Genomic DNA, 27073 nt, shown 5'->3' with positions numbered 1-27073 from the left:
CATCTTCTTGCTTTTTCATAGAGAATGATCAATTTTGTAAAGCACTTTTGTTTTTTATATATTGATTTTTTCTCCCTGTTTCACAGGTTTCCACATGTAACCACATATTACTAATTCTTTTTTTTTTTTTAATTTATTAATGAAGCTGGGCACAACCCTCAACATTATCCATATATATATATATATATAATCATATTACACATTTTTATTGTTTCAAATGAACTCATTTGTATTTTAAAATATTTAAAAGAACATGATTTTTTTTTATTTTTCTGTTTTTTAAAAAAATATATTAAAATGATCCTAAAAAAGACCAAAGCAATCAAGAAACCCCTAATACAATAATACAAATCTAGCACATGGAACAAATATGAGGGTCTTTATTAAATTCATTTATAAAGGAAAAACTCAAGAAAGCCCTATACATAAAATGTCCCTTAAAAGAAGATGAATATCTACGCACTACTTGTACATTAAAACAACATCCTACCAAAACAGAACATTGCTTCTGAGCATTGTGAAGTCCACCTATTCTGCTAACTCCGATAAAAGTGGGAAAAGGACAACAAACCAAATAGGTGGAAAGTAGAATTGCAGAATGACAGTTAGCATGCAGTTATTGAAGCACTCGTACCTATTGGCTGAAGCTGCAGCTCCGGATGTGTGGGTGATCATGTTTGATGTACTTGGACCAAAAAGGCCTATATTTGGTCAATGATAGCTCTAGCCAAGGCTTCATATTTCCATTATAATGGATTACGGCAGCATTATCTATCTCTGTTCGGTCTATACTCGGGTTGTAGCCCAAGCCAAGAACATGCCATGACTTGTCCAGTGGAAATGTCAGCTTGTAGAAGGTCAGGAGTCCAGGAGGGAGTGTCCCAAGTTTCCACAATACTCTGTCCTCATTCTGTTGATGCAAAGGAAAAGCAATCAAAACCACAATGGAAATTCTTCAGCTCGAGTATTCTTCACAGGTGAGAAAGAGTGTATAAAGCATGGAAATTCAGAAATATCAACTATTTTGTGAATTAGTTGTAGTGAAGATGAGCACGTATGAATTGTCTTTAAATTATAGAAAACATATGGCAAAACAAAAGAAATATTAATGGTTGCAATAATCAATTTACACTCAAATAAGCACCTTTGAATAGAGGAAGAACATTCAAATAAGTAGCGTACAGTTGGAACTTGTGAATGTTACTTCAGTCGGCATAGGTGTACTTATTTGGCATCATGAAAGTGTATATGAAAGTTCAGGTAGATTCATTGAGAAGAGAATGAATGAAACAAATACATTACATATTCCACTGCAGTACAAGGAAAGCAAAATATGATTGCGCGCATGTCGGCAAGAAAAGATAATGCATAAAAAAGGAAGCATTTTAGTTGTAAAAACTGAATATGAAGTTCCGAACACAGGCAATTATAGGGCGAGTCTAGCAGCCTATGACGATTGAGAACCCATACAAATATCGACATGATACTCATCTATTATTAAAATTATAAGAAACAAATACTTATCAGACACAACATATATATATGTGTGTGTGTGTGTGCGCGTGAGTGAGAGAGAGCAAAAGTGTTATAGAATAATTTTACAAATTAAACAAGCATGAAATGCATATAATCCTATTAATTTAATGATAAATTTTGATATTCCATTAAAAAATGTGTAAAAAAGAAAAATTTTAACAAATTAATTGTAAAAAGGAAAATTTAATTCTCTTTCAAAATCAAAAGCATTATATTATTCAGAGAGAGAGAGAGAGAGAGAGAGAGAGAGAGAGATGGGAAGTATAAATAGAAAGCACATCATTTACTTGTACCGACCATGTTTTGCCACTTGTGGTATATCCCAGTAATGTCTCTCTTTTTCCACTCCTTCAGATCAAATATATTCATTCCATAGGCCCAGCCACATGCATTAGGATCAAAATTCCTTGCAATGTGAGGATTTGAGAAATTAAGATACTTGTCAAACCTATGGAAACTTTGCCCACATGTCTCCACTGCGCCATTTACGTTCCCCTTTAGATCAATAGACCACAGCCGTGTCAAGTCCTTTTGGACAACAATATCATCATCAAGGAACAAGATTTTATCTAACTTAGGATAAATCTGAGGAAGATAAAATCTTAAATGGTTCAGCATTGACAAGTATTTAGGATTTCTGTACTTTAAATTAGATGAACTGGCTGAAAGACTAGTATGCTGGTCTGCCCTGAAATAGTATTCTCTCATGGCAGCAGATTCAAGCTGTCGTAACACGGGACAATACGATGAGGTTAACCATTTGAAGTCATCCACATTTTCCACATGTATGGTTGCCTTTCCAGGTGGGTTCAACAGAAACCACATTTTCATTGCCCCGAAGTTCAACTTATCAGTGACAAGATGAAATACATGCTTCTCTGCCTCCTGTAATTATGAAACATATTAATAAAGTTGAATCTTAAGAACTAGTGACCTGCATTCTCAACAGTAATAAGATAAACAATGGAACATCCCATAATTTATTACCTTAGCGTTCATGACAGTTGAATTTACAACAACAGATGCAGCCAACACATTGTCAGAAAAGAGAGCATAGTGAAATAGATTTGGATTTTCCAAGTTCTCGATATTTGGGAATATCCTTTTCTCTGGAGGTAGAAGGTGGTATGCAACAGTTAAATGCATAGATAAGCAGTGGATCCCATTAGGAATTGTCTTTGCAGCTAATTGGCTAAGAAATGTGCTCTGTTTCTTCAAACCCCTAACCTGTTCCTCAGCTGATTGTAGCATCAGCCTAAGCCTATCAGTGATTGCCCTGCAGTCATACAGTTCCTCTCTAGATTTTGACAAAGCTTGACCCATTAATTTGATCTTCTCAGGAGCACTACAATAATTAGCTCAAAGCATGTTAAATAAATTATAAATAACTGAATAAGAATGAAACGATTAGTTGATAAGAAGGGAAAAAAATAAGACTTAATTCTCACTTATGAGGAAGGTCACCATCAGCATTAGCCTCTCCAAGTGCACGTTGACTTTCCTTCAGCCGATTCAGCAACTCAAGATAAAGCTTATTATGACTGCTCTTAGACTTAGCAATAAGAGAATAGACCTTAGCCATGATCATTTGGTCACGCATTAAACGAACTGTTGAATCAGAGTTTTCGTTTTCATTATCTCGCCTCCATATGCTGTATTTCCCCAGAATTGAATTGTCCACGGATTTAGAGCGCTCCATAGCAGCATTTTCAAGTTTAACTAGTGCTTCATTATCATGTTGAATCAATTCTTTCACTCTCTTTTCTCGTCGCTTCTCCCTTAATTGCTACATCACAGACAAAAAAAACTATTTTAGCCGTTCAAATGAAAGAAGTTCCTAGAACAAACAAAATAAGCTCATCTATTAAGATGATGTAACAAAACTTTATGGTAACAATCTATTAGAATAACCTATTTAACAAACAAAAGAATTCCGAAGTGTAAGCAAATTAAAATACAGAGCAAATGATAAGGATATAAAAAATACCAAACCAACTACCTAAAAATGAAACATACCCTTCGAGCTAATTTTGCTGGTGAATCTGGAAGTTGGTTTTCGGCTGCATTTGTTCAAGCTCAAGCTCAAATTATATTTTGAAAGAAAAGAAAATTTAGCAAATACAGTCATGGCAAATTAGATTAATCTTTGGACCAAGGAAGAATGTTACCGGATTCATCTTTGACCCCTTTATCTTTAGATGAGGAAACATGGAAACTGGCATCATGTTCTGATGTACCCTGGGAAGTTTTAAGTTGAGCACCAGCAACTGTTTGTATTGCCTTCAGAAGGAAAAAAAAATGTCAATCTCTACATTCTCACTCACACCTCTGTAAAGGTGAAGTTAGATATAACAGTGGAAGAACGACTACATCTTCTGCAGTAACATTGGATTGGGCGCTGTTGTCCAATTCATCAATTTGCCATGAAGAAGACCCATGGTTTCTTCTGAAAAAATCAAGACTCCAGGGACCAAGTTCATCTCGGCTAGCAACAATTGAATCAATTACCTGTAAGCATTCACAGGTAGCCGATTATAACAAGTTATTGACTTAAATCTTCTCTTCCATAAATAAGTCTACACCAAGTTAGCTGATTAAAGAGCACTAACAGAAAAGGCATGCTGAAAGCAAGATTATAAGATAAAGATCAAAGAAAATTACAAAACAGACAAGACCAATTGTGAAATGATATAAAGAGGTACTCTTGGAAATGAAAATTTTTCCTTTGTTTTAGTTTTCATGTTCTTAGTTCATTTTAATAACGTTGGATCCTACGAGAATGGGATGTGTTTTCTAGTGCTTTGATTGTTTTTGATGGATTGGGTCCAATTCTACAAGCTATTTTAGATTCAGCTTTTGTATTCCCTAGCTCAGCTATTTACAGATCCTTGTTTCAGCATGTGGTGGGTTCTCTGTTATGGTTTAGTAATGGTTACAGATTCTATTTGAGTCCTTCGGATTTCGTTATTTTAGGCCGTGTTGCTGCGAGCTGTGGGACTGCAAAATTTCTTGCATTACATTTTTAATAATTTCGTGCTTGTACTTTAGACATGAATTCAGTAATTACCTCTCTTTTCAGATGCCGTTCATTTGGAATCTCTCTATTCAAGTGCTTACTCTTGTTTCTTTCTTCAACTGGGTTACAGTTTTTGCTCCTATTTTTTTATGGACAGGGGGCCGTTGATAGCTAGATGTTTTCCTCCTATTTCCCGTATTTAGCACTGTAGCAATTTCTGGAAAACTGATAATTATGACTTCTTCGTGTTTCTTTAGGCATCTCATCCTAAGTTTTTTAGTAGTGATATTCTATATAAAATTATTATCAAAGAATATGTGATACGGACATCCAACGGTGGAAGTTAATCAAAGGAAGAGACAAAGATCGACGGCCGAGATCCTTCCATTTTTATCTTAGTTTAGTAATTATATTTTTAATTAATTATGCCGTTTTCATTTTTAAGGTCTTATCTTATATAAGCCCAAGGGGCCAAGTTGTCTTTTAGTTTCTTTTAAGGCCTATATATAGAGGTCCTTGCTCTTGTATTAGACAATGATGGATTAATAAAAAAATTATTGATACATCTTGTTCTTGAGAGCTATGAGAGTTCTTAGGAGAATGAAATCCCTAAGTGAGTGCAATGAAATACCCACCAGCCGCAGGATGTATCTGGGCTCGTGGTTGAAGTCCCTAGGTGAGGGCATCGCATCACCCGTCAGCCGCATGATGTGTCCGGGCTCACGGTTTATCTTCTTTCCTTGTCTCCTTCCCTCTCTTTTCTCCCCTTATCTCAACTCTCGGCCACGACCTTCCCCTTCTCTCTACCGCCGGCTCCAATCCCCTCTCTACTACAAGTTTTCGTTTCTCCTCCCCACACCCCCACCCCCACCCCAACCGCCGGCTAGCTCAACCTTGAACCCCACCGCCACCTAACCTTAACCTAAAGATCCTAGCCGCTAGCCTCCCCTAGACTTGTTTCCAAAATTTTCCCTAGCCCTAGCCCTTACTCCTTTCCTAATATAGATTGTGTTAGATTTGGAAGGATTATTAATCCAAATTTGAAATCAAATTCAAATTTGAAATCTTTCCTAATTTAGTACAAGTTATATTTGGATAGTTTTCAATTCTTCAATCAATCTCCTATTAGAATTAAATTAAAAATAGATTGTTAAATCACATATTTAATTTAATTGGTTCTATTTAGGAAACCCCTTTGAAATATATTCCCTCCCACCCTCTCCTTGAAACCGCCGGCCCCCCTCTTCATGTACAAGTTTGAATTTTCAAATTCAAAATAGCATTTTCATTACCTTCCTAAATTAATCTTTTGTTAACTTGGAAAGTTTTTAATTTGAATCCAAATTAATTTGAATTTCAAATCCCTTTCCTGATCAATAGGTATGAAGGGAAGGGTGAAGGCATGCTTAGATTTGTTTCTCTTGTAGATTTTTTTGGGTGTTTCAGGCTCTAGATTCCTTGTCTAGATTTTGGGAGAGAACGATCCTCCTCTCGAATCGAGGATCACTTTTCTCTTTGCTTTCTTCTTGTCTTGTTTTTCTTCCTATAGTGCAATCTACTGTGTTGGAGAGCTTTGTGCATCAAAGTTCTTGTGTTTCCCCGCTGTTTTTGCCAATTATTGTTAGGATTGCTTGCGAACTCAAGTATTTCCCTTAGGGTTACTTGTGAACTCAAGTATTTCCTATCAAATTGGTATCAGAGCATTGACTTGGGACCATCGGCGGCTGAAATTTTGAAATTTCAGCAGTTTCTTTGCATCCAGAAGAAGATCTCTTGGAATTCTTGGGAAGAAAGATGGCCGGGAAGAAAGTTGAAGTCTTGGTAGGCAAAATCAGGCAACTAAAATCAGATTTGAAGGAAAATTTTTCTGATTTCCAAAATCAGATTACTTCCAATAATGAAAAGGTAGAAGGGAAGTTCGCCTTGATGGAAGAGATGTTAAAGAAAATACTAAAAGTACAAAATGCTTGTGTTTTAGATGCGACGAGAAGTACATGCTGGGGCATATGTATAAGGACTTAACTCTCAAGGTTCTCACCGTCTGTAATGACAATGAAGCTGAAGAGGGAGGTGGAAGTTGATTAGAGATAAAGTAAGAGGAGAAGTTGCATCTGGATGTGGAAAAAGTCTCCCTAAACTCAGTAGTGGGATTCACCCCGAATCGCACTATGAAGCTGAAGAGAGAGATAGCCAAGAGGGAGTTGGTAGTGTTGATAGATAGTGGGGCAACCCATAATTTCATCTCCACCCAGATGGTAGATCTATTGAGGGTGAAATTAGTGGATACAGGGGGGTATGGGGTGATGATGGGCATGATAAAGGTGGAAATGGGTAGGGGAGTGGTGTTGACCATTTAGGGGATACAGGTGAGAGGGAGAACTTTCTTCCCTTGGAATTGAGAAGCACCGATGTGATTCTGAGAGTGAAGTGGTTATAGACCTTGGGAGAGACCAAGGTCAATTAGGGGACTTTGAGGATGGAACTAGTGGTTGGGGGGAAGCAAATGGTGATTCAGGGTGATGCAGTGCTATCAAAGACTGGAGTATCTCTCAAGTCCTTAATCATAACCATAGAGGAGGTGGGAGGAGGATATTTGGTAGAGTTATATCGCTTGGAGGGAGTAAGATTGGAAGAGGAGGGTAACATTCCCTCTTCAGTATAGCCACTATACAGCGTTACAGTGAGGTCTTTCAACCTCCCCAAGGCCTACCACCATAGAGGGAATTGGAGCATGCCATTACTTTGAAGGATGGGGTGTCGTCGATCAGTGTTCCTCCCTACCACTACCCTCAGATTCAGAAGGACGAAATTGAGAAGCTGATCCGGGAGATGTTGGAGGCCGAGATCATCAAACCAAGTGTGAGCCCTTTTCTCTAGCCCAGTTCTACTAGTCAAGAGAAAGGATGGGAGATGGCGGTTATGTGTAGACTACAGAGCTTTGAATAAGGGGACAGTACCTGATAAGTTTCCTATTTCGGTGATTGATGAGCTCTTAGATGAATTGCATGGGGCAGTCATGTTTTCCAAGTTGGATTTGAAATTTGGGTATCATCAGATCAGGATGAGGGAGACAGACTTTTCAAAGATAGCCTTCAGAACACATGAAGGGCATTATGAGTTTCTGGTGATGCCGTTTGGGCTTACTAATGCCCACGCTACTTTCCAATTCTTGATGAACAGAGTATTCAAGCAATACCTCAGTAAGTTTATTTTGGTGTTTTTTGATGACATCCTGGTGTATAGCAAAATTGAGGAGGAGCATCTAAAGAACTTGAGGACGGTTTTGGAAGTTTTAAAGGAGCTTCAACTGAGGGCCAACCTAAAGAAGTGCAATTTTGGCCAGTACAGTGTGGAGTACTTGGAACATGTAGTGATCTAGGAGGGAGTGGGGGCCGACCAAAAAAAATTGAGGCAAAGCAGAAATGCCTATGCCTAGGAACCTAAGGGAGCTGAGAGGATACAACACCATAGCTTGGCCTTTGACCGAGCAATTGAATAAGGATATTTTTTTATGGGGAGAGACAACCACTCAGTCTTTTGAGAAATTAAAGAAAGTCATGACTACAATTCCAGTTTTAGCTCTTTCGGACTTCAGCCAGGTCTTCGTAGTAGAGACAGATATGTTAGGATATGGGTTGGGGGCAGTACTGAGGCAAAATCACCGACCTATAGCATATTTAAGTCAGGTGCTATCAACAAGGGCTAGACTAAAGTCGGTATATGAGAGGGAGCTTATGGCCATTGTTTTGGCTATTCAGAAATGGTGCTCTTACCTATTGGGGAGGCATTTCATAATCCGGACAGATCAAAGGAGTTTAAAGTACATGTTGGAGCCATGGTTTAAAATTGAGCAATATGAGGCTCGCCTTGAGGCCCGCCTTTGCGCAATTCCAGTAAAAAAAGCCTCGATGCTTACGCCTCGAGTTTCTTTTATGAGGCTTGCGCCTCAACTTGGTTGAGACCCGTATTGAGGCCCGCCTCGCCTCACTGGCATGAGGCTTACGCCTCACGCTATATATATTAAAACTTACATAAATCTTGAAGTAAATGTCCGACATTGGACTCTATAGGAAAGGAGGAAGGGGAGAGAGCAGTTCACCATAATAATGATTTAAATGAAGAACCCCTTAGTGATGACAGTGCTGATGACTTATGAGTTCTTATGTGATATGTCATTGCTATTTATTTTTGGAAATCAAAATTATGTGTTAATGAAAAGAATACTGGGATTTCAGAAAGATAGAATTTTGAGTTGAACTATATTTCATGTTGTCTTATTATTGAGATATTTTGATTTCACTTCATATCTTATGCTTTTTTATATTTTATATTATTCACTCATTAGTATATAACAAATTTATCATTTTATATTTACGCAATCTTTTGATTTGGAGGCTTACGTCTCAAAACGCCTTGAGGCTTACGCCTCGCCTCACGAATAAAAAACGCCTCAATACCTGAATACGCAATTTTAAACATTGGTTGGAGCAGAGAATAATGATTGAGGAGCATCAGAGGTGGTTTTCCAAGCTAATAGGGGCTATGATTTTGAAATCCAGTACAAACCGGGCTTGAAAAATAAAGCGGTAGATACTTTATCCAAATGTGTGGGAGAGCTTCAGGAGTTGGCTTTTTCATTACCACTAATGGTAGTCTAGGGAGCCATCAAGGAAGAGAGTATGCAGAATGAGGAGTTGAAAAAGATTAGAGAAGATTTGATGAAAGGTGAGAATAACCACATGGGATACCATCTTGAAGGGGGAAGACTTTTGCATAAAAGGAGGTTTGTGATGCCACGAAATTCAATATACATTCCCCACTTATTGCAGGAGTTCCACGGAAGTGCAATTGGAGGACATTCAAGGGTCCATAAGACTTATAGAAAGATGGCATCCAAGCTTTATTGGAATGAGATGTACAAAGATGTTGAGGAAATGGTGGCAAAGTGTGAAATGTGCCAAAGAAACAAATATATGACAATGGCTCCAAGAGGACTGCTACAACCCTTGGCACTTCCAAACAGGGTATGGGAGGAAGTGTCTATGGATTTTATAGATGGACTCCCAAGATCAGAAGGATTCACAGTCATTATGGTAGTGGTGGATAGACTCAGCAAGTACGCACACTTCTTTCCTTTACAGCACCCTTACACCGCAACTATAGTGGCAATAGCTTTCATCAGGGAGATGGTAAGATTACATGGAGTTCCATAAGCAATAGTATCAGAAAGAGGCAATGTATTCCTCAGCCATTTCTGAAGGGAGTTGTTTAGATTATAGTGAACAATTCTAAAGAGGAGTATTGTCTACCACCCACAGACAGATGGCCAAACAAAAGTGGTTAACAGGAGCTTGGAGACCTATTTGATGTGCTTCATGTTGGAGAAACCTAAGCTATGGGCCAAATGGTTGCCATAGGTAGAATATTGGTACAACATTTCTTATCATTCTGCTTCTCAGATGACCCCCTTAATGGTGTTGTAAGAAAGGGATCCTCCTTACTTGATACACTTTGGGAGTAACAGCACTCCCGTGTCTACAGTAGAGGAATACTTGGAGGAAAGAGACAGAGTGTTAGAAGAACTAAAGAAACACCCTCTGAGAGCTCAACAGATTATGAAACAATAGGTTGATTGACATAGGAAGGACGTCCAGTTCAAAGTTGGCGAAGTCTTCTTAAAACTCCGACCCTACAGGCAGAAGACAATGGCCAACAAAAGGAATGAGAAGCTCGCTCCAAGGTACTTTGGACCTTACGAAGTATTGGAAAAAATTGGGGCGGTAGCATATCGGCTAAAGCTACCACCAACAGCAACTATACGCCCAATTTTCCATGTGTCTCAGCTGAAACGAGCTATTGAAGATTGTTCAACCGGATCTGAGTTGCCAGCACTTTAACATAAGACTTAGAAGTGATTTTGGAATCCTGTGAGTTATAAGGGGTGCACTAAAGAGAGGGAGGGATAAAGGAAGTGTTAATCAAGTGGAAAGATCTCCAGAATTATGAGGCGACCTGGGATCTATATGAGCGGGTAAAGCATCAATCTCCTTCTTTCCACCTTGAGGACAAGATGGATCTTTGGGAAGGCGGCATTGATAGATCGGTTCATCCAAAATCGACTAAGAGGTCGGTTCATCCGGAACCGACCCAGCCGGCCACACCTATGTTGGTAATGGTTTACAGGAGGTGGTTCAAATCGCCTCCCTTGAGTTGCTGCCTAGCATAGGGGTCCACGCCTATTTGAATTAATTTAAAAAAAAAATGTATTTTAGGCAAGGGGAGGGGCGGTTTTGGCTAGGGGTGAGGATTATAAATAGGTATGAAGTGGAAGGGTGAAGGCATGCTTAGATTTGTTTCTCTTGTAGCTTTTTTTGGGGTGTTTTGGGCTCTAGATTCCTTGTCTAGAGATTGGAAAAGACCGATCCTCCTCTTGAATCGAGGATCACTTGTATTTTTGCTTTGTTCTTGTCTTGTTTTTCTTCCTATATTGCAATCTACTATTTTGGAGAGTTTTGTGCATCAAAGTTCTTATGTTTCCCCGCTGTTTTGCCAATTATTGTTAGGATTTCTTGCGAACTCAAGTATTTCCCTTAGGAATACTTGTGAACTCAAGTATTTCTTATCAAATTCAATTAGGTGATAAGATAATAGCACATCTAAATCCTAAAGGCTTTTATGGGAGTCATTTTAAGAAATAAAAAAACCGGGTCCATATAAAACCATAAAAAATATTAGGATAAATAGTAATAAGAAAATCTCTGGTCTCATTATAAACTTTAACATTTTTTATATGAGTTTACATCATGAACTTAGTACAAATGTTATGGATTATTTTATATTTCCATCTCCTCCTGAATTCACATCCAACACCTTCACTAGATTGATCTACTTATTTAGTTCCAAAAGCTATCTTATATTTCAGAATTATGTCCATCATTGATGGTGCATCTCAAATATTTTTTGTGCTCTGGGATTGTAGGCCTACTTGTGATGATTCGTTGATTACTTTGTAGGAAACAAATCAATTTTATCCAGATTGGCATGACAACAATCAAATTATTAATTTGTCAAATATGAATCCTTTTAATTCAGATTGAATTATACAATCTAAAAGTTTTAACTCACATGAAACTCAAATCATATGTGTTGATATTATCTTAGTTGTCCTGATGCCTTATTTTATATGTTATTAGTTCATTTCAGTGTATGGGATGTTCACTAATGTTTTATTGGCGTGTTAGGTTGAATTTATTGTTATAAGTTGTTTCAATTCAGTTCTTGGATTCTTTAGTTCACTGTTTCCAATTCCCTATTTCAGAACATAATGATTCTCTGCTTTTGTTTAGTTTGTTGTTGGTTACAATCGTTAGTTGACTTCAATACGTGGACGTTCCATTTTTGAGTCTTTTTGCAAGTGGTTTGATGCTTGGATCATAGCATGAATTGGATAATTACATTTTATTTGAAGGAAGCTGTTGATTTGGAATCTCTTTGTTCATGTGTTTGTGCTGGTGTCCTTCTTTGACCAGGTTCTATTATAGCTTTGTTCTACTGCTACTTTCTTACATGGCTCCAAGTTTTTTACAGTAGTGGTCCCAGTTTTTTACAGTAGTGGGACCAATAATAGCTGATTTTGGGTACTGTATTCGCCTGCCTATTTTCCTTCTATTTCTGGTGTTTGATACTGTAGCATTTTTCGGTTCATGGCATTCTTGTTGATTATGTGACCGGGCTGTAGCTTATATCTTCACCACAAGTTGGTTGTATTCGTACTCGCTAGGAACTAATGTATCTGATGTCAATACTTTTCATCTCTGAAAATCCTCACACTACGGCTGAAAAACCAAGAGTCGTTTATCTTGTTGGATCAGATTGAAAACTTGAAGTTTTTTGCTAGAGTCTAAGTTTGGTAAATTGAAGCATTACATTATTACGCTGGGGGATTTTAAAAAGTTACTTTGAATCTTTTTTGAGCTATACATAGGATCCTATAGGCATATAAATTAGGGGGATTTACATACATAGCACTCGAGACTTTTCAATTTACATATTTAACACCTAAACTTCTTTATTAACTCAAATAACACCAAAAGGTTTTTATACGAGCAAAAATATCACTTACCCCGTCGCACCATCCAAATCTCATTACATCTTTGCACATCATTTGTCCCATTGCCACCTTTGCACTAAATCAGTCTCATTGCCACCTCTATGTACAGCGGATCTTGACGGGATGCTAACACTACGTAACCCCATCTTTTAATTCTCAAAATCCTCCTCAACAAAGCATAAGGAAGCCGCGACAGTGCTCGTTAAGGTGATGCATTAATAGGACCATGAAAGGAAAAGGATGTTGCAGTGAAACTTGCTAGGGCCACCTATCAACAAGCCTAACATAATCAAAAGACAGCACTAGGGCAAGGCTAACAAATTTAACGAATGAAATAGAATTTGTAAATATTAAAGTTTACCTATAAATGTTTAAATGAGAGAGTTTTGAGTGTTATATATGTAATCCCCCTATACATATATAATTGAATGGTTTTGATAAAATTCAAATTTCCTCTCAATTTTGTGTGTTTTACAATGTGCATTCTTTGAGCATTTACAAGCATTAACAATAACTTCCAAGAGAAAATTCTCCTCATATTGTCATAAGGCCTAAATCTTCCAATTAGTGATTCATATAAGTGTTCTTTCTCATGCACTATTTAGTGAATGATGTGTGTGCATGATTGCAAATTTGTTTAGTATAATACATATTAATTATATTTTTATACTGTTACTCTTAATCATTATAAACTTTTAGATTTGTTTCCAGATTTCTCATGAAACTTTCCAATTTTGGCAACATTACATTATCGTTTAGAATGCATGATATGCATTTTTAGATTTTGGATTGAAAGTGCCTAATATTTGCTTCAATTAAAGTTAGAAACTACAAATTGTGATCATTGGTGAGCTTTTTTACGTATCTCATGATTGATTTGCATTATTAAGTTCGATAGCCTAAAATGTCCTACATCAATTGGCTTTAAGAAGCCAACTACAAGTGAAAGAATATTTAATTCAATTTACTTTATAAAAATATATATATATTCTACTTACCATTTTCAATTTTATAATGTCTGCTTCGAGGGATGGGAAGAAAGGCTTCAGTAATACCAGAGGAACCATAGGTAAGAAGTTAAACAGTTCATTCATCAGAGTAACTAACCTCTTTTGTAAGAATAGACTTCAACTTTTGCACAGCTGGTTGTTCTTTCCAGTCTAGAATCTATCAAAAAGTCTCAGGTACAATGAATACTTAGGTTTTTTTATAATGTGAGAGGTAATCTGCTGACTTGAAAGGAAATATACCTGTTTACTTGATAAGTTCGACACACCCTTCTGATCTGCCAAGGAAAATATTATGTTAATTCTTGCAACCAAGCAAAAAAAAATTGAAATGGTTCAAAATTTATAGTTCCGTTTAAGCAAGTCCTAGAATTGCTCGCATTGATTTTTTCAGTACACAATAACTACTTCCAAAGATGAAATAAAGAAAATAGTATGAAGTCTAACAATGCAAAATTTATAGATAAGGAAATGAAGTAGATCAAAGTTTTTCTACAGACAATGTATGTGACTTAACCACAATTGAGTTAGTTAGATCATTATGAAATTCACAAAAGGATTTACCTTTGTTGCTATTGAAAGACTACGCAAGTAAGAAGAAAGTGAAAAATCAAATGCAGAGAAAACCGTGAACTATAAGCCACTGAAACATTTCTATTTCATCTTAGTTTTTCACACACCTGCAGAAATCCTTACAAGTACATATATATAAATTAGAATAACTGAAGTATAGATAAGCAGTTCTTCAGCCTAAGGTAATCCTGGATGATGTGCGAACTATCTGTAACCACAAGTTGGTTATGCTTTGGTGGTATGGTGATTGCTGGATCTCGTTAACAGTCCCCAGCAAGCGGATGGTGCGGGAGAGACCAGGAGCTTGGCTCAAAGAGTTGCAAACCAAATACGAGGAAGAGGTTTGGTGAAAATATCAGCAATTTGATCCTAAGTATTGATATGGTGAACAATAATAGCAGCAGACTTTATGTAATCACGAATAAAATGGTAATCCACTTCTATATGTTTAGTACGTGCATGAAACACTGGATTGTGAGCAAGTATGATAGCCGAAACATTGTCACAATAAAGAGATGTAGGAGCTGAAATAGAAAATTGAAAATCAACCAATAGACGACAAATCAAAATAATATCAATGGCAGCCGTAGCTAAAGCACGATATTCAGCTTTTGTTGAAGAACGAGCAACCGTAGGTTGCTTCTTAACACACCAAGAAAGTAAAGTTTCTCCAAGAAAAAAACAATAGCCAATTGTTGATTTTCTATGAAGAGGATCACCAGCCCAGTTAGAATCCGCATAAGCACAAAAAGTGGAGGAGTTTTTGCTTATTAGAAGACCAAACTCTATTGTTCCTTTAACATAACGAAGTAGGTGCTTGAGTGCTTGAAAATGTTGCATAGGAGAATGCATAAATTGGCACAACTTATTAACTGCATAAGTTAGATCTGGTCGTGTTATTGTTAAATATTGCAAAGCACCAACTAGATGTCGGAAAAATTCAGTATTTTCAAATAGTGTTGATGAAGCATTTTCTAAAACTAATTTTAAAGGAAAGGGAGTAACGACTGGATTACAATTTTTCATTCTTGCTTGATGAAGAATGTCCAAAGCATATTTAGATTGATTTAGATGATAACCTTTAGATGTGGAAATTGCTTGTATACCCAGAAAATAATTTAAATTGCCCAAATTGTGTAACTGAAACTGTTGGTGCAGATTGCGAAGCAAGTCAAAAATAGTGGTCGAGTTGTTTCCGGTTAGCAAAATATCATCAACATATACTAGGAGATATATGAGATGAGAGTTATGATTGTAGATAAGCAAAAATGGGTCAGCATCACTATACCGGAAACCCAAGGTTTATAAATGTGTAGTAAGTTTAGCAAACCAGCTTAAGGCCATAAATTGCCTTATGTAATTGGCAAACATAGTTTGGATACTGAGAGTCTTTGAAACTAGGTGGTTGATGCATATAGACAATCTCATCTAAATCCCCATGTAAAAATGCATTTGAGACAACCAATTGAGTGATTTGCCAATTTCTTTGAGTGGCTGCAGTAATGAAGAGACGAATAGTTGGTAATTTCACCACTGGACTGAAAGTTTCGGTATAATCTATATTGTACTCTTGACGATAGACTTGTGTTACTAGGCGAGCTTTGTAGCGAGCAATTGAACCGTCTGAATGCCTTTTTGTTTTGTAAATCCATTTGTAACACAAAATGGTTTACGAAGATGGCGGTTCAACAAGATGCCATGTTCCTTGATTGTAGAGCCTGAAACTCTTTTGACATAGCATCAAGCCAGCATTGGTGTTTAATGGCAGCCGAAAAAAAAAGTCGGATCATTATTGTCAACAAGCAAATGTTGAAAATTTAACATTATTTTGGGTTTTAGCTTCCCTGTTTTCATACGAGTCAGCATAGGGTGTCGGGTAGGCAGAGGAGGAGAATGTTGTGGAGGAGTTAAAACCGTAGGTTGTATTTAAGAGGGAGACTCAGTTGGGTGAACAGCTATAGTTCAGATTAGTGGAGATTTAGGTGATGGTTGAATGCTATTTGAGGTATTTGAGTGTAGCTGAGGGGTTGGATAAGGGACGAAAGTTAGAGGAGATGTAATAGTATTTGAAGTAGAATTTGAAGATGTAAGAGGCGTAGGTGTTGATGAAATAAAAGGAAAAATCAGCTCATGAAACTGAACATGGCGAGAGATCAGAATTTTGTGGTTCTGGATGTGATAGCTACGATATCCTTTATGATTGGAGCTATATCCAAAGAAAACACAAGCTGAAGATTTAGGAGCAAATTTATGTTGATTTGTTGGTTGAAGCCATGGATAGCATAAACACCCAAAAACTTTGAGATGAGAATAAGATGGTGGATGATTGTATAGAAGTTGATATGGAGAAACAGAATTTGTAGTGAGAGAAGGAATACAGTTTATTAAATATGTGGCCGTTAACACAGATTCAACCCAAAAAATTGTAGGTAAATGAGATTGTATTAAAAGAGTACGAGCAGTTTCAATTATGTGACAGTGTTTGGACGATGCCACAAGTGCAATGAGGGCTTCAAAAAACTAAACATAATGAATGGCGCGTGCAGCTTCGTTCTCTAGATTTGTCTCTTCACTACATAATAGAGGATAAAAATCATCTGGGCTAAGCGGCGGAAGATTTGTACGGATTGTCGTTTTAAACGATTGATATGAGGTGGGCAAACCATTCAATGTATATATGATTACATCCTCTGTGTCCAGTGTACAACCAGCAGCAATTAGAGTGTCTACCTTCAATTTTATTTTAGATAAATATTGTTGCATTGTCTTATTGGCCATTGTAATGTGATGAAGATCATTTTTAATCTGAATGATCCTGGACCGATTGGAAGATTGTGAACATTTAATAATCGTTTGCCAAATCTCTGAGCAAGAGTCCAAATTAAGTACATAAGGTAGCAGAGGTGCAGAAACAGTGGAGAAGAGGGCAGCGGCTAAGTTCTGGTCGATTAACATCCATGTGTTGTAAAGTGGGTTAGGGATTACATGACATGTTTCTAAAGATATTTGTCAGGGAGGTCGACATACGGTGCCTGTCCATATAACCTTCGAAACCATTTGCGCGGAACACCTTTAGAATTTGCGACCACCATGTAAGATGATTCTCTGGAGTAAGTTGGACTGTGATAACATTCTTGATGGTAGACATGAAGAACTTCAACTAGGGCAGGTTTGTAGCGTTGTCAACTAGATGAGAAGCATCAGTGATGCTCTCGACTGTAGAAGAATTTCCTGATTCCATTGGAATAATGACAAGCTAACAAGAAGAAGAGCCGTGAGGCTTATAGGAGCTCTGATACCATGAAAGACTAAGCAAGTAAGAAGAAAGTGAAAAATCAAATGCATAGAAAACCGTGAACTATAAGCCACTAAAACATTCCTATTTCATCTTAGTTTTTCACACACCTACAGAAATCCTTACAGGTACATATATATAAATTAGAATAACTGAAATATAGATAAGTAGTTCTTCAAACTAAGGTAATCATGGATGACGTGCGAACTATCTGTAACCACAAGTTGGTTATGCTTTGGTGGTATGGTGATTACCGGATCTCGTTAACAACTATGAAGTTATGCACTAACATTGACATGCAAGTCTGTTATACTAAAATTAGTAAACATGAACATTTCCTAGATGACCTTAATTAGGTCAGATGGACAATAATTCCTAACATCCAAGACGGCAGATCATCAAAATTTCTAATTATATACAAAAGGTGGAGCATCCTTCAAATCAAATTGAAATATATAAAAATAAAGCTCAAAGGAGATACAAAAGGTTGCATTATGCAAAAGCATAATAACTAATGGAATGTAATTATAGCATAAAAAACACTGTTGTGCAAACAGAACCATGCAAAAAAAATGTTGAAAAATTGACTGCATTTTTTTTCCTTTTCATCAGAGCGTTCGTAAAATGAATAACAGGTTGTCCTAATGAAAATAAAACACTTGCAGCAAGTCGAACAAATAAAACATGTTTACTTTCCAAACATTTTAGAAAAAACTAACATCCCCCGAAGAAAAGCATTTCCACAATAAGGCATCAAGATACGCAAGAAATTTCCTGCAAACTAGTGTATCAAAAGCTGGGATCATCACCAAAAGTTAGGAGATCGTGACCATGAAGTAATGCTGAAGCTATTTGGAAAATTTTCAACCAGACAATCTCTTACCAGTTTATGTTTAAGGATATCTTACCAAGAACATAGCAAATCAATTTAAAACCCGTGAAATTTTACAAAAAGTAGGATGATGTATGTGCCATCCAAAAACAGATCGAGTTAGTTTAAAAAATCAGCTAGTTAAATCCAAACGCTCAATAACTGCATTCAACGTTCTTTGAGCGATTTCTTGACATTAGTTCAAAAACAGAGGCTTCCCCAAATCACTTTTGGCCAACATTAATATTTTGATCGAAAAGAAAAAAAAAACATCACCTGTTACACAGAAGTTATGAAAAAGATGGATGCAAAACACAAGTACGTAAGAGAAAAGCAGCTCACCCGAGTAGATCGGTGCGCGGACACTCCGACCTGCGAGGAAGAGCAACGGAGCGAGGATAGAAAGGAAGAGAAGGAGCACAACAGGAAGTCGGCATCTACCGGCGCTGGCTCTGCTCCTTTGAAGTCCGCCTCCAGAAGCGGAGTGAGACAGCCGCTTCGAGGTGGGCATAGCTGCTTAATCTGTGCTGATCTCCAAACAAGGAAAAAAGCAACAACCAAAAATAGAGAGCAAAAGGGAGGTAGACGGAGCGAACGGGAGAAGGTTTCCGAGATCACCTCCACGTATTTCGGAGACAACGAGCTCGTTATGAGCGATTGAGGAAAAACTTCAGGGGGTTTGATGGAGAAATTACTGGTTGCATATTGTTTACCATGCATTTAGCTCTATTTGGGCAAGCTACCACACTTATTTAATATAATATAAATTAATTTAAAATAGTTTGGCTTAATTTAGCTGCTGGGAGCTTTGATTTTTACTGCGCCTGTCTTCTGCTTACCGTGCGTGAGTTTATAATTTATATTTTTTTATTTAAATATAATCTTTTTGAGTATTTTTGCTCAGATCCTTATAGAGGTGATTTCTTATAAGCAAGATTGATATGTGCTATATTCAATGAAGAAATTATAATTTTACGCAATTTTTTACCCCCCTCCTTGTTGTGTTTCTCTCAAATAGTTATACTTATAGGCTATTCTTCGCTCATTTTGGATCACAAGTTGTTCGTGGGTGTACTAGAATCTTATTTACAAAATGTACAAGAAAGAGTGCACATCTAAGAGAAGAACTATAATTCATTAAATAACCAAACATATAAATTTGAGTGGCCAAAACTTCATACATCAAAATTGTTTAGCTCGCTGCAAGTTAGGGTTAAGATTTTCGGCATTATAAAAAATATATATAAAGATAAGAGAAGTGTATCAGAATACAATATGCATGTAGCCAAAATTATAAAATACACATGACAATTGACACATTGGTAGTCATTGGTAGAAGTCGCCAACTTGAAGGTTGAATTTGCCAAGGCGATTAACTTACTAGGCAAAGTAATCGATTGGTTGAGTATAATATAGGCAATTAGGTTCTATTCTTGGACAAATAACTTGGTTGATATTTAAATTAAATGCACTTGTATGAGTTCAATATGAGTCTGCTAAGTTCATTATGAACTTGACTAGTTTATTCAGGTACAGGGAATTCACTGTCTTCATTCTTCTTATTCCATCGAATTGCCTCAAACTAGGCATATTTTGCTTGGACCGAACTCTTAAGAAATTTGAATATATATTTACTTGATTCTCTTATATCTTCATGTATTAATTTCCAAAAAATAGAAAATTATAAAAATATCTCTTTTATTGAGTAAATGATTAAGGCATGCCAACTTATGCTAACAAAAAAGAAGGAATCACTGACATTCTTGTTCTCATTCAAGGAAATCTTTAGATTGGACATGTTCCTTTTAAATTAGGGTTTTATCTCCAAAGACTTCTATAATTGTAGGTGGTTCCTCCAAAACTCCTTTAAAGTAATAGTGAGGTTTTGCGCCAAAACTCCTTTTAAAATATCTTGAATAATTTGATGCAATTTGAAATCAAAGATAGCAAAATAGATAAGAAGAAAATGCAAGAAGACAAATATAGTGTTGATTTCTTATTACTCCTTCAACAATAATGAAAGGTATAATTGATCTACTATTTGAATGGTAGATCGGTTCTCCCACAAATCCTAGCCACAGCTAAGCAACTCACACCACAACAACAACAACAACATCAAGCCTTTATCCCACTACGTGGGGTCGGCTACATGAATCCTTTTTCTCCATTGTGTCCTATTAAAAGTCAAAACAATTTCTTAAAGGATTCATGTCATTATTGTTCGACAAGTTTTACGCTGACTGTTGACTACCTAACGCAACCCTCCACTTTTCTCATCCAGGACTTGGGACCTGACAACGGCAGTGTTAAACCCAATAGAGAAAAAATAAATTTAACACACATAAGATGTAAACCCAAGACAAAACACCCCCTTAAATTGCCATAACACAATAAACAAAATTAAAACATTCCTAAATAGCTCCCCAGGGCCCTAGAATAGGGGCCAAAATTCCTCCTCCTCCTGCCCCTTATTCCACAAATGATCTCTCACCAGCATAAGGTTATGTCCATTCATCATGTACTCACATAGTTCTCTTGAAACATATGAAATATATAAAAATAAACTATAAACATAATTTCAATATAAATTCGTATACTTATATAGACTTTCTTAGACTTTTGATCTACCTATTATTGATCTTCCTAACATTAATCTACATGTGTATGTAATGTAAATAGAGTATGTTCCTGTCAAGTGCCTTATTTCTACAAAAGCAAGATGCATAAGTTAAATGCAGGTCATTGGAAACATATGAAAATATTTAGTATATTAATTATAACAATAAACATCTTTACTTAATGTTTGATATTGATAGATAATTGTAGTTTGTTTAGGATATATTGAGGGAAGCATGGTCTAGTACTAATAGGGCTAGGAGTTAAAGGTGTAGGAGGTTGGGATTCTGATAAGATGTTAGTACTATTAGATCTCAATGGTCATATAGTTAGCGTCTTCTACTAACCAAAAGTTGATGTGATGGAACTCTAAGGTTATTCATCCCTATATATCATATGTGCAAGTAAAATAAAAAGACATAATGAATCAAAGTAATGAAATGAACATATAATCAAAAGAAAAAAAAATAGAAATTATATAATGCAAATGACATATAACATATAATAGTTAAATTCATTTGAATAAATTAAGTTGCAAGAATTTATACAAAAAATTACAAATTATTTGAGCTCATCACTCGATGTTGAATCACTTGTACTAGAACTTTGTTGGCCAACTAACTCACTTTCTCTGCTTTCCTCACTATGGCTTTCAATCTTCTCCCATTGTGAATCACTGCCAACTAATGTATATAATGGGTCATCAAAAATAGTTGAAGGTTCCTCAGAATCATTACAAGAAAATTGTTATTTTTCGGCGGCCATTTTCACCGAAAAAATGGATAAAATCCGTCAAAAATGTGCATTTCCGGCGGATTTTCGGCAGAAATATTTTCGCCGGTTTAACGCGCGTCAGAAAAGGATTTCCGGTGCAAATATTTCGCCGGAAACATTTCCAACGTATTTCCGACAGATTTTCCGCTAGAAAAATATTTCCAGGGGAATTTTATTCCTCCGGAATGTCAAGAAAAATTAAAAAAAGTGATTTTTTTTCGCCGGATTGTAAGCGCTGCCGGAGCCCGCTCCGCCCACCCGAGCCCAGCTGGAACCAGCCCCGCCCGAGTTTAAGTTATTTTTTAAAATATAAAATATTTAATTTGACAATAAGTTATTAAAATATAACTTAATTTTTTTAATTTTTGTCAGAAATCCGTCGAAAATTCCTTCAAAAACAATCCATCGGAAAACCAGTCAAAAAATATGACAAAAATTTGTTATCAATTTTCCGTCTGAAATCCGCCGGAAAATCCGCCGGAATTTGTGACGAATTTTTTTTCGCCGGAAATTCAGTCGGAAATGGGCTGTTTTCCTGTAGTGAATAAAACATTTTATTCTTCTTAGTGCCCCACTGATATAATATCATAACTTTCAACACCATGTAGCTTAGTTATGATGGTTACATACCAATCCAATTTGTTTATAACTCTAGTTGAATTTATTGCATAGTATGCCTGAGTTGCTTGGTGCACTATAATGAATGGGTCAAATTTAGCATACCAACTTGTTCTTTTTTACTTCAATAGAACAAATAGGTTATGCAACCTAATACCTCTACTTAACATTGGATCAAACCACTCATAGTTAAATAGAAATAATCTTTTGCTGCATTCACCGAGATATTATAGCTATTGAGCCAAATTTATTTAGTAGTTAAAGCCTAATATTTTTTAGCAAACAATCCCAGTTTTGATACTAACTGCTTTATTCTATATAAATTTAGTAGAATAATATGTATGCTCGATTAGTTTTTATTAGTAGTTTGACAAATAGATTGTAATATTCTTGAGGAATATTATAATATATCTTTATACTGAGCATCTTAAGGGTGATAGATAACTCAGAATGAGTGGTACACCAATTTTTTTCTTAGCTTCATGTAGTAATTTGTAGAAGTTATGTGAATGAATTTTAAATGGCTCCTTTCTATATTCTCAAAATTGAGGGTTAACTACATTAAATACCTTCTCTTCACATGTTCAAGCATTTCATTCATATATTATTGTGTAACGTGTTGAAGGATTGAATTAAAAGTCAAAATGTAGCTTGTACTCTATATCCAAAGTCCAATACTTATAATTGGGTTGGAAGCTACACATATTAATAATAATAATAAATTTTAAAAATAAATCACATGGATAATTCAAGTATAGTTTCTTGGTGCTAGAATAGTGTGTCTGTTGGGTATAAATCAAGTCTAACCTCATTAGGTGTAATGTATACATGATTTATATACTTTGAGCAAGGGTACCAAAATTTTCCATCTAATTAAAATGAAGACAATTGAGAGGTAATGTGAATGAAATATTCTACTACATTAAAGAATTTAATTGTTAGAAGTTTTTCTCCATGTAATAGTTTACTACACATCCAATGCCTTTGAGTATGGATGTCCATATTATATATATAAGCTACCCATCATATTTTTATTACTAATACAAAGTTCCTACAAAAATTTATTAATAATGGAAATGTAAAATTTTCTATAGTAAATATTGAAAATGAATATACAAATTTCATGTAAAAATGAAAAAAAATGTAAATCAAACCTAAAATAATAGTATAACCTTATAAAAATTATCTTATATGAAAGACAAATCAAATATAAACAAATTAAAAAAATTCTAAATCTTAAGAGCTCCAAACCCTTTGTGAACCGCATGCAATGCACAAAAGATGCCTGTACGACTAACAAATTAAATCTAAAATTGATTGAAAATCTTAAAAACAAAGTGATTTACCTTTAAATCCTTAAGGAAGTGAAGTAAGTTTTGAAACCACTTAAAAATTGCAAGGTGAATGCACTAGCAAAAATGGTTGAAAATGGCATAAGAGGTGTTGTTCATATTAAATGAAGAACAATAGGTCACCAGATAGAAAATTAGTGCCTCGTTTGTGAAAATTTATTAGGTGCGTAGACCGGACGTAGCTCTTCCTCCGGAGTCGAATAAAAAACTTGAAATGTGGACAATCTTCCACGTAGAATATAAGATAAATTTTATAATTTAATTAATTTATATCAGTTTGACTGACGCGACCTGGTTCATTTTTTTTTTTTAATTTTAAATGTAAGGTTGGCATTATTTTTAGAAACCTGCCAAATATCCCTAAACCAAAATATTTATTTGCCTTTTGATATCAACTACTCAAAAAGAAAAAATGAGGAATAAAATTGCCGAAAGGAGATAGAATGCTCAATGGAGAGAGACGAGTAAGGGATGCATGCAAACGTTCATGAATTGAAAGTTAACTTAGCTTGAACTTCTGTTGGTTTTAACTTATTGGTAAGTTTCAATCTCATCCCAAGTTGTATTAAGAGTATACTTTTTGAAAGTTGTAGAACAAAGCTATATAGAAAAAAGACATCAACGCTCATTAAAGGCTCTTACAAGTGTGTAGAAAAAGTAAATAAGATCTTCTCGTATCCTACTCTACTCTTTTGTGCTGTTATTCCACTGCCATTAATCTTTTAGTTTACCTACAACGATCATTATTGTTTTTAGGGTTGGTTTAGCTGATGCGCCTTAGTTGCGCTATAACTGTACTTTTTTGTGGCATAATTATACTTTATAAATGCTTTAACTGTGATTTTATTGCAATATAACTACACTTTTACTGTGCTATAAATATGCTTTTACTATGCTTTATTTGCACTTTTGTTGCGCTTTTATTTCTCTATGGTTATGCTTTGATTATGCTTCAAATGCATTTTTTATAATTTTATAATCTTTGCTTCTTATTTTAGGTTATGTATAAAGATGAGAGAGAAGCATATGAATGTTCATGTACATATGCCTATAATAATGGCTTTACCATCTAGAATGATCATCACAATTACTGGCTGTTGATCTCATTTTTGTATGAGGTCACTTTTAATTCCTCCCAAAGTTCTAGATCCTAGGATCTTCCTAGCCCTTAGGCTCAATCCAAATCTTAATTCAATCCAAACCCAGAACCCTTAGGCTAAAGACTTAAGTCCTAAAGCCCTTTCTAGGTGATTTTTCCATCATCTTGAAACCCAATCTTTTGATATCTGATTCAAGGTCTATCAATTTCATATTGATATGACATGTCTCTAGTGTCAACTCTCTATATTTGAACTCATTGGAGGCTCTAACCTCATAAACTTAATCCAATTCCAAAGGTTGCAAAACCTTCAAATATTTACGATCAATGCCATCGGACCTTACACCTAGTGGAATCTGATCTTGGAGCCCTCTCCAAATGCTTTGACCATCTCCAGTACCTTGATTTTGACTTATTGAACAATAGTCTACATCTTTCCAAACTCAATTTGGCTCCAAATTGACTCAGAGATAAAATGACCAAAATGCCCTTTAAGGGGACTTGTGGACTTTTGACCTAGACTTGACTTGATTTGATTATCAATCCTTGAAACCTTTCTCAAGTGCTTCCAATTGATTTTTAGAACCCTTTTGACTCAATTCTAACCATGGGCCAACTTGGTTGACCAAGTCAACCCATTTTGACCTTAATACCCCTTAAGGGTCAAAATGGTCATTTTGACCTAAATGACCTTTCTACACTTTGATTCCTCACCCATTAGACTCATATGATCAAATGGATTTCAAGTGACCCAACTCTTGGCCCTAAGTTAACTTGGTTGACCAAGTCAACCAAGTTGACCAAATGGCCCATACACCTCATTCCACATAGACAAATTGACCAAGATCATTCCAATTCCCTTTTAACCCAAGGGATGACTCCTTGGGCACCCAAGAGACCCCGCTTGGAGACCCAAGCTTTGTGCTCAATTGGGTTAGCCTTTTGGCTTGACCCAAGTAACGAAAGAGAGGTCTCCTTTGAACCATCTCTCAACCTTAATCAAATTGAACCCAAATCAAGGTGTCATTGGGTCCCCCTTGACCCAATGCACCTCCCTTGACCAGTTCAACCCTTGGGCCCACTTGGGTCAAGAGTTAGGCTAACCCAAAGTGTCCAAAACCACTTGCAGTTGAGCCAATTCTTGCCCTAAACCAGATTGAACTTGATCAACACCTCTAATAGGTGGCCTTAGCTCCAACACACCTCCTCTAGCCAACCCACGCCTTGGGCTAACTTGGGTCAGGTTTTAGGCTAGCTCAAGGTAGCCAAAACCATATGGACCCGAGCCATATTTGAACCCAAATCAAATTGAACCCAATTGCCACTGGCATTGGGTGCACCAGACCCAGACCCACCTCCCACATCAAGCCCAGGGTCTAGTCTAATATGGGTTGAGCCCAAATCGACCCAAACCGAGCAGGTTTGGGTCCAATCGAGCCACCAGATCAATTTGAACCTCCCTAGCCTCAATTGAGCTCACCCTCGACTCCAGTATGTCCCCATCGTTCTTTCCAAGTCAACCCGACCCAAACCCCGGCCGGCGGCGGTCGGAACCAATGGAGAACAAGCTCCGGTGGTCCCCCCAGGCTGTCCTGACCCAAAGCCTTCCAAAGGCTGTGGCTCGCCGGCTTGATGCTCACGAGCCCTTGGGGACGATGTCCCCTTCCATCTGGCGCCAATCCGCAGCCCCTCCAGCTCAATCCTAATCGTTCAAGCTCGCGGGAGGTGGCTGAATAGGCTCGAGCTCTCTAGACTTCGCCATTCGATCCTAGGCTTCAAAAATCACTCCCTAGAGCTCCTTCGATCTCCCAGTAGCTTTCCCCAGCTTCCTAGGCCGTCTATTCGATCCGTTCGAGCGAACTCTGGTGAAAGCTCTCGGCATCCCGCTCGAAGTCGCACCTCCGACCGTCCTCCAGTCCCGACGTCTGAAGGAGATCTGCTCGCCATCACCCCCTAAAGCTTCCTAATAGAGAAGCTCATTTGTTGAGATTGTCTCTGCGGAAATCTCTCCATCCCGAGCTCCCTAGCTAGGTAGTCCGGTCAAGTGTGAAGGAAACCTTCACCCCAACGGATCTCCACCATTGGATTGAAGGTTTCCCCTCCCCTGATCCTCCCTATGAAATTTCATTGAAGTTCACCGACGGGATCGCTCGGATCACGCCGGAGAAACTCCACGGCCTCGGACTCGCGCGGGAGGTTGAAGATG

The 27073-nt window shown here is 36.8% G+C and overlaps 1 protein-coding gene across 2 annotated transcripts; it reads right to left on the bottom strand.

Moving 5' to 3' along the window:
- Nucleotides 1-353: 353 nt before the first annotated feature.
- Nucleotides 354-19121, bottom strand: LOC110115364 (polygalacturonate 4-alpha-galacturonosyltransferase). Of its 2 annotated transcripts, none has more exons than XM_020848583.2 (10): nucleotides 18751-19121; nucleotides 13913-13947; nucleotides 13770-13829; nucleotides 3907-4044; nucleotides 3705-3816; nucleotides 3553-3596; nucleotides 2985-3322; nucleotides 2524-2881; nucleotides 1834-2421; nucleotides 354-910 (listed from the first exon to the last, which is right to left on the bottom strand). In XM_020848583.2, exons 1-10 carry the CDS (start codon nucleotides 18917-18919, stop codon nucleotides 635-637), a joined length of 2118 nt encoding a protein of 705 aa, XP_020704242.1. In that variant the 5' UTR covers nucleotides 18920-19121; the 3' UTR covers nucleotides 354-634. The 2 variants fall into 2 exon arrangements, with proteins under 2 accessions (XP_020704242.1, XP_028549434.1); XM_028693601.1 differs by lacking the exon at nucleotides 18751-19121 and adding an exon at nucleotides 12675-12930 and having other exon boundaries at nucleotides 13913-13939.
- Between the last annotated feature and the right edge of the window lie 7952 nt (nucleotides 19122-27073).

Source organism: Dendrobium catenatum, unplaced genomic scaffold (assembly GCF_001605985.2).
Source record: "Dendrobium catenatum unplaced genomic scaffold, ASM160598v2 fragScaff_scaffold_329, whole genome shotgun sequence".
Classification (NCBI taxonomy): Eukaryota; Viridiplantae; Streptophyta; class Magnoliopsida; order Asparagales; family Orchidaceae; genus Dendrobium; species Dendrobium catenatum.
This window is presented reverse-complemented; position numbering and strand designations above follow the sequence as displayed.

Excerpts from the sequence above, each read along its gene's own strand:
- LOC110115364 (XM_020848583.2), bottom strand. The coding sequence starts at position 18,919 with ATGCCCACCTCGAAGCGGCTGTCTCACTCCGCTTCTGGAGGCGGACTT. Across the intron at positions 13,830-13,912 it reads CGAACTTATCAAGTAAACAG|ATTCTAGACTGGAAAGAACA; the intron begins GTATATTTCCTT and ends ACTTTTTGATAG. Across the intron at positions 2,422-2,523 it reads CAACTGTCATGAACGCTAAG|GAGGCAGAGAAGCATGTATT; the intron begins GTAATAAATTAT and ends TCATAATTACAG.